General features: G+C 39.2%; 1 protein-coding gene across 1 annotated transcript in view; it reads right to left on the bottom strand.

Moving 5' to 3' along the window:
• Positions 1-2,914: 2,914 nt before the first annotated feature.
• Rcbtb1 (regulator of chromosome condensation (RCC1) and BTB (POZ) domain containing protein 1) overlaps positions 2,915-7,800 on the bottom strand; it is a 52,123-nt gene continuing 47,237 nt past the window's right edge. The window contains exon 13 of the mRNA XM_013034821.1: positions 2,915-3,930. Within this exon, the coding sequence (XP_012890275.1) occupies positions 3,790-3,930 (141 nt within the window). The 3' untranslated portion in view covers positions 2,915-3,789. The remainder of the gene's footprint in view (positions 3,931-7,800) is intronic.

The raw sequence follows: 7,800 nt of genomic DNA, 5'->3' as shown, positions 1-7,800 counted from the left end.
TTTTTTTTCTGCTTATGTGGTGCTGAGGAATGGAACACAGGGCCTCATGCATGCAAGGCAAGCGCTCTACCACTGAGCCACCTTCCCAGCGTGCCCTTCCCCCCAATATTGTCTTATAAGGTCCTTTTTTTTTGGGGGGGAGGGTCCAGTCGTGGGGCCTGAACTCTGAGCCTGGGTGCTATCCCTCAGTTCTTCAGCTCAAGGATAGCACTCTACCACTTGAGCCACAGCGCCACTTCCGGCCTTTTTCTTTTTGCTTATGTGGTGCTGAGGAATCAAACCCAGGGTCTCATGCATGCAAGACAAATGCTCTGCCACTGAGCCACCTTCCCAGCCCCTAACTATTCTTTCTTTGTCCTCTGCCTGTTCTTGTTGCAGGCAGGCTCCATAATAAGGGTTTCCTGCTGTTTCCATAATGACTACTTTCCTTGAGGCAGAGATCAGGAGGCTTGGCACTCAAGGCCCAGAAAAAAGTTTGCCAGATCCATTTCAATCAATAGCAAGCTGAATGTGATGTAAATGGGATCAAGGTCCAAACCAGCCTGGGCAAAAGTGTAAGGACCTATTAAAAATTAAGGCATAAGGGCTGGGAGTGTGTGGCTCAAATAACAAAGCACTTGCCTAGCAAGCCCTTGAGTTCAAACTCCATTATGACCAGGGGAAAAAAAAATCACTTCCCAGTGTAACTGGCTGTATTTTTCTCATCACATCATTATTCATGTGTTTTGCTCACTATGATCCATTTTTTTCTATCAGTCCTTTTTAGCTTAGTAAGAAAAACATCAGTGGGAATATTCAAGAGAGGCTAAAGTCCTCAACCTAACAGGACAATTCAGAATACTTTGCCCACACCACCACCAACCTGTCAACTTCACATTCACATCTCTTTTACCACAGTCCTCTGGTTCACACACTACATGTCACAGTAGTTTGAGCTAAGTTACAGCATGGTGTCTGGTCTGATGTGTAATATCTGTTGGAGATGGGGGAAAAATTTCTGGTATAATGGCAACCCAATCATTACTCAAAGTACAAAAATAGCTGTGATTTTCAGATTTTACATGAATAATCCCTGTTATTTACAGTAGGTAATTTATCATTTATTACCTTTATTTGTGAAAAGTACCAATTTGTGTGTATAATACCTCTTAATTAGTATTAATCATCATGCCCCCCCCTCCCCTTACCCATAACTTACATGTTTCAGGATAAGGGCTGTATTTTCTGTTACAAGTATCCCTAAGGATTTTTCTGCTGTATTAGTTCAACTGTACTATCTTTTAAGAGAAATAAAAAAGGATTGCTACAATGCTTGTATTTAAGCTGAGAATCAAGAAGCTGACATGTCCAGTGATACCTATTTGTAGCCTGATAACATCAGGGTAAATTATGGTAAAATATATCTAACATAAAACTACCATCTTAATTTTTAAATGTACAATTCAGTGGCATTACATACAAACCATATTTTCATCTTGTAGAGCGCACTAAACAGTTCTATTCCCTCCCCCACACCCTTCTTTCACCATAAATTCAACCACTCAAGGCAAGTACTACGTGTAAGTACAAACACACAGTATTTTCTTTTTCATGACTCACACTTCATTAGTGTAATGTCCAAGTGAATCCAGGTCATACCATATACCAAAATTTCCTTTTTAAGGCAGCATACATCTAAAGGGGAAACAACAACTCTATATGCCTGCCTTAAGATTACTTTATTAATGGTACTATAAATATAACAAATACAGCCTACATAATAGAGTATCAAACATTGTTCCAGTAAGAAGTTCAAGAGTACATTTAGGGCTACCTTAAGAAATATAAGGACTTCGGCTTCCACTATTAACATCAGATGAAAAAAAAAAATCACTACAGTTTTCAATTCCTGCTATGATTAAACGAAACCATTTAGAAAAATAACATTATATTAAAAAAAATAGTCAAGTATTTTTGAAGGACTTGTCTCTTCTACCATACATACTCATACAAATTAGTAATCTGAGAAGTGGTTCTTCATGTGTATTAGGAATTCAGTAAATATTTGTTGAACAAATGAACTATATGGATATGATCTACTTTAATTTGTGCTTTTTTTTAAAAGTTCTTTTTAATTAAGAACAGTAAGTAAACATCCTGAAGTTCTCACTTTGTTCAAGACCATAAGCCTACGGTAATTATAAGGACTACACATAGCAAACCAAATTAATATGCATTTGTCATCCTAGTAAGAAAAGCTATCATAATGCAGCACTAATTTACAATTAATTATTGGGCTTCAGTCATTTGTGATATGATCAAGAAAAGGGGGCTAGAACCTTGAGGTTTATATCTCAACTATCAAGTATTATCTTGGAGGCTTATGCACCACCCCACCCCGACAGACATTTAAAACCCTAATAAAAAACAGTAGCTGTAGCATATTTTCTCCCTCTTGTTTCTGTGGTTCTAAAAACAACATCACATTTCATAATCAGATCCCTGTTCTCCCACCAAAAAAAAGCAAAAACAAAACAACTCTTAAAGTGGGACCTTTTCATGAAAAACCATGATTTTGGAACCCCTTTTAAAGGTTAAACAGCTAAATAGTGTACCTAACACAAAAGGAAAAACCCATGGTGGAAGGTAATAAAGTTTCAAACAAACAAATCTGTGACAGTTTAGCCTAGATAAAATAGGTATGTCCATTAAGCACTATAACAAAGTGCCTTTAAGAACCACTTCTAAACCAGGTGCTGGTGGCTTAACACCTGTAATTCTAACTGCTCAGCAGGCAAAGATCTAAGAAAAGTCCATGAGACTTATCTCCAACTAACCACACACAAAAAAACTGCAAGTAGTGCTGTGGCTCGAGTGGTAGAGCACTAACATTGAGCAAAAAAGCTCAGGGATAGAGCCCAGACCCTATGTTCAAGCCCCAGGACCAGCACCAAAAGAAAAAAAAAACCGCTTCTACACGATAATGTAAATCTCACAGCTTAGCAGCCATAAGAGGAAGATGAGAGCCACTTGATTTTGTATGGTAAAGGTGATAGGGGGTAGTTTAAGTTCTCCCAATTTAACCTTAATGAAATAAAGGTGGGTAAGTGATACTCACCTTTATCCACACAAAATGCTATTATCAACTTATCATGGATAGTTCTAAGTTAGTACTCTTCTAGTGTGATTAATTTTATTGTGATTTAAGTTCTAGCTAACCTAGAAATTTACCTTTAATTATTTCAATTGGCCTAACTCATTAAACAGATATTCCCTTTGACATTTGTTGATTTTCCTTTTATTTAAGTCATCAATAGTGAAAGCATATAAAAAAAAATCCCTCACACAAGTTAGACTCTTTTCTCACAGAAAGGTACTGACTGGAAACTAAGGCAGCGCTTGGTCAAGCAGAGAGTGGCTTCCTTAACTCAGCATGGAGCATCACTGCTCATGTCACCAGTCACTAACACAACTCCTGACATCAAAGGCCCTGTGCTACCTGACCTTCCTCAGGTAAGCCTTTTTCCAATTTCAGAAGTTCTTCTCATCAAAAAGGAAAAAAGAAGCTAAACGTATGCCATTCATAAAGTTCCAGCCCATATGCAAGAAAGGTCATATTTAAAAACACACCCATTTGTTTAACATGGACCCAGGAGAACCAAATATCCTTCATATGGAGAACAGTGTCTCAAATGTGGAAAAAACCACCTGGTGGGTTTTACCTGCAGAATCTCATCACCTGTAGAGCACAAGCTGGACATATCACCCACAGTGCCCCAGAGCACTCACACAGCCCAGCAGCCTCGGGCTTCAGTTCTTAAAGGCTCCACATTTACTGGCTTTAGCAATGAACTCCTTTAGCAGGGGGCCATCCATGTGCCAAAATGCTGCAGTTTGAGTGACTTCTGTCAAATGATTGATGCAAAACTTAAAGCAGAATTCTTCTAAATCCTAGACATATACAACAAAAATAAAAAAAAGAGGCTTGTGTTTATTAACTTTGATTGAATTACTTCTCTCCAAACCCCTCATCCCAACCTTCTCACCCTCCCAGAAAAAGTCTGTGAAGTCATACAATTCAAACAGGGCAAGCAAGAGGCCACAGTTGTGTGTCAACAAAACACTCACTACTTAATAGCACAATAAATGCCAGGGTTACCCTAATCAATTTAAATTCTTACACACACACACACACACACACAGATGGGCTCATGGTCACCACTTTGTTTTATAGAGTCCAATGCTGATGTAATCCATATCAGTTATAATTTTTTAATTGAAATTTGTGAGTTTAAGGAAGAGGGCTTTAAGAAACAGAAAACAAACCAGGCATTGGTGGCTCATGCCTGCAATCTGAGCAATCATGAGGCTGAGATCTGAGGATTGCAGTTCAAATCCAGCCCAAGAAGGGAAAGTCTGTGTGATACTATTATTTCTAATTCAGTATTAAACAGCTAGAAATGGCACTGTGGATCAAAGTAGCAGAGCACAAGCCTCAAGCACAAAAGCTCAGGGACAATGCCCAGGCCCCAAGTACAAGCCCCAGGACAGCACAAAAAGGAAAAAAAAAAAAAAAAAGGAACAGGAAACACATGAAGATTTAGGCTCCTCATGAAGATTTAGGTTCCTCAAACTATTTTCATGCGCCCCTAGTTAAAAAAGACTTCACTTCTAAATCCCCAAAGAACATAGTATAACTGCCAGCACACCAAATTCTCAGTCAACCCTAGAGAAGTACACACAAATGGATTTTTCATTCAGCCAATAGTCATAACTACCAACATTGAGACAGAAAGTTAGTATGTTCCAGTGGTAAACCAGAACTATTTAAAAATCAATTTCTGCTAATCCCTTTCACCCTCTTAAAAATCCTAACATTTGTACCTGCAAAAGTTGGAATAAGCTGGTGGCTCAAGCCCATAATCCTAGCTATTGATAAGACAGATCTAAGGATTGCAGTTCAAAGCCAGCCTGGGCAAGAAAGTTACTGAGACACTTACCTCTAAATACCAGAAAATTGGAAGTAGAACTGTGGCTCAGAGTGGTAGAGTGCTAGCCTGTAGCAAAAACAAAGCTCAGGGACAGTGCCTAGACCCTGAAAGCAAGCCCCAAGATGGACCAAAAAAAAAAAAGTGGAACAACATACATTCAAGCAATTCATTTGCACCTGAATAACACATGAAGGCTAATGTGTAAGGGCAAACCACAATAAAAGCTCTCAATAGAAATGGCTCAGGGTTTTTTTGTTTTTTTTGTTTTTTGTAACTTGGCCAGTGATAACATTGTATACTGAAGGAAGTGGTGCTATATCTCAAGTGGTAGAGCGCTAGCCTTGAGCTGAAGAGCTGAGGGACAGCACTCAGGCCCAGAGTTCAAGCCCCATGACCAACAACTCCAACTACCAAGGTGGGAATTTTACACAAAAAACAGGGAAGGTCTCATGCAGATGCAGGGATGATCCCATTAACAATCATTTCCTCATTGCCAAGTTTTTTTGACCCTGTAATATTAAGAGAAAATCCAAAGCTAACAGGTATCAGCCAACTGCTGCTAGAGTTATTTTCTAGTCCATTCAAAGTGCACTTAAAATATTAATACAACTAGGTGCAGGTAGCTCCCGCCTGTAATCCTAGCAACTTAGGAGGTTGAGATCTGATGATCACGGGTCACAACCAAGAACGGGTCACAGTCTCAAGAACATCCTTGAGACTCTTATTTCCAATTTGCCACCATAAAGACAGAAGTGTAGCTGTGGCTCAAGTGGTAAAGTGCTAGCATGAGCAAAAAAGCTAAGGGGTAGTTTACAGGGCTGAGTTCAAGCCACAGGATCATCTCAAAAGAAAAGTTAATATTATCTCAGGATCCATGTTTCTTAATCAGATTCTCAGTGGTCTAAATGTAGAGCTGAACGCTGAAAACACTCTGTGTTATGCTAAAATGTAAAACTACATAAAACATTACCTTTAAGATAGTTATTCAAGAAATAGCACTGCTCTTGATATAACAACTCAAGATTAACAGTTCTCAAAACTAAATTATTTTCTACAGGGAAATAAAGATCACATTTTAATCTCAGTGCACTCAGAAAATAGGAAAGTAGGGTATTTGCTTATAACTTTGGGAAAAAAGGCCAGTTAGGATCATAAAAAGTTCTTCAAACCATGTAACAGATAAGCATCTTCAAATATTATCTTTTAATTTACTTAATTTTAAATTCACAGGAAGGATATAATAGCCTATATCATAAGTTGAAATTCTAATCTTTTTAGGGTAAAATAAAAAATGAGCTTATTCATTTTATTAACTGTGTGGAAGTTACCTTAAGCATAAACTTTAAGAACTTTTTTACCCAGTACAGGCATACAAACGGCACGTCTAATTACAAATCACTTCATGCAACTATTAAAATAGTTGTATCAAACTACCTGCCCTTCCACTCCAATTATTCTGAACTGAAGATATTCTTAATTTTCAATAAATGCTTAACACTTTCAAACACTGAAATTGAACTGCAGAGGAAACAATCTAAAATCTGGTCTAAGCGAGCCTTGGTTATAGCACACCTAAGTGAAAAAAGCACTGTGGAGACAGATTAGATTTTGAGAGTGCATTCCCTGACAGCAGCATAGTAAAGCACTATTCTGAGACCACTCTCATGTTCCCAAAACCTACAGGACCTGTGCTCTCACCATAAAAATATTCAGAGCTCCAATTACTTAGACAAGAAAACGCAATACTTGTCAAGCCAATAAATCAACTATAAAAGAATTTCAAGATGGCCTCATTTGACCAGTGGATTTTTTTTTGGGGGGGAGAGGGGGGCCAGTCTTGGGGCTTGAACTCAGGGCCTGGGTGCTGTCCCTGAGCTTCTTTTGCTCAAGGCAAGCACTCTATCACTTGAGCCACAGCTCCACTTTCAGGGTTTTTTAGTTTATTGGATATAAGAGACTCACAAAGTTTTCTGCTGGGGCTGGCCTTGAACCACAATCCTCAGATCTCAGCCTCCAGAGCAGATAGGGTTACAAGTGTGAGCCACCAGTGCCTGGCTGACCAGGTTTTTAAAAATTCAAAAGAGGGCTGGGAAGGTGGCTCAGTGGTAGAGCGCTTGCCTTGCATGCCTGAGGCCCTGGGTTCGATTCCTCACCACCACATAAGCAAAAAGAAAAAAAGCCAGAAGTGGCGCTGTGGCTCAAGTGGTAGAGCGCTAGCCTTGAGTTGAAGAGCTGAGGGACAGCGCCCAGGCCCAGAGTTCAGGCCCCACGACTGGACCAAAAAAAAAAAAAAAAATCAAACTGGGGACCAGTGGCTCACACCTGTAATCCTAGTTACTCACAAGGCTGAGATCTGAGGATCATGATTTGAAGCCAGCCCAGGCTGGAAAGCCCATGAAACTCATCTCTGATAAATCATAGAAAAAGCCGGTTGCTATTGCTCAAATGATACAGTGTTAACGTTGAGCAAAAAGGAACACAAGTACAGCATTCAGACCCAAAATTCAAGCCTCAGAACCAGCACCAAAAAAAAAAAAAGTTCAAAGTAGAATGCAAGCAAGTCAGACAAATAGCAGACTAGAGACACCAGCACTTCTACCTCAGGTTGGTGGCTACAAGGAGAGGTGGATGTCTCAGGCAGGACAAAGCACCACTGAAAAGTAGCTAGAGACCAAGGAAAACAATGAGTAGTTGATTTTGTTATTGCTGCCTATTTTCTCTCCTCTAAGTAATAATGAAAGACATATTCCAACATACATGCAAAACACAAGGCAGGAACACAATTATGAAAAAATAAAGCAATATGACTCCTCAAAAAACTTAACTCCTC

This window comes from Dipodomys ordii, unplaced genomic scaffold, assembly GCF_000151885.1.
Source record: "Dipodomys ordii isolate 6190 unplaced genomic scaffold, Dord_2.0 Scaffold197, whole genome shotgun sequence".
Taxonomy (NCBI): Eukaryota; Metazoa; Chordata; class Mammalia; order Rodentia; family Heteromyidae; genus Dipodomys; species Dipodomys ordii.
This window is presented reverse-complemented; position numbering and strand designations above follow the sequence as displayed.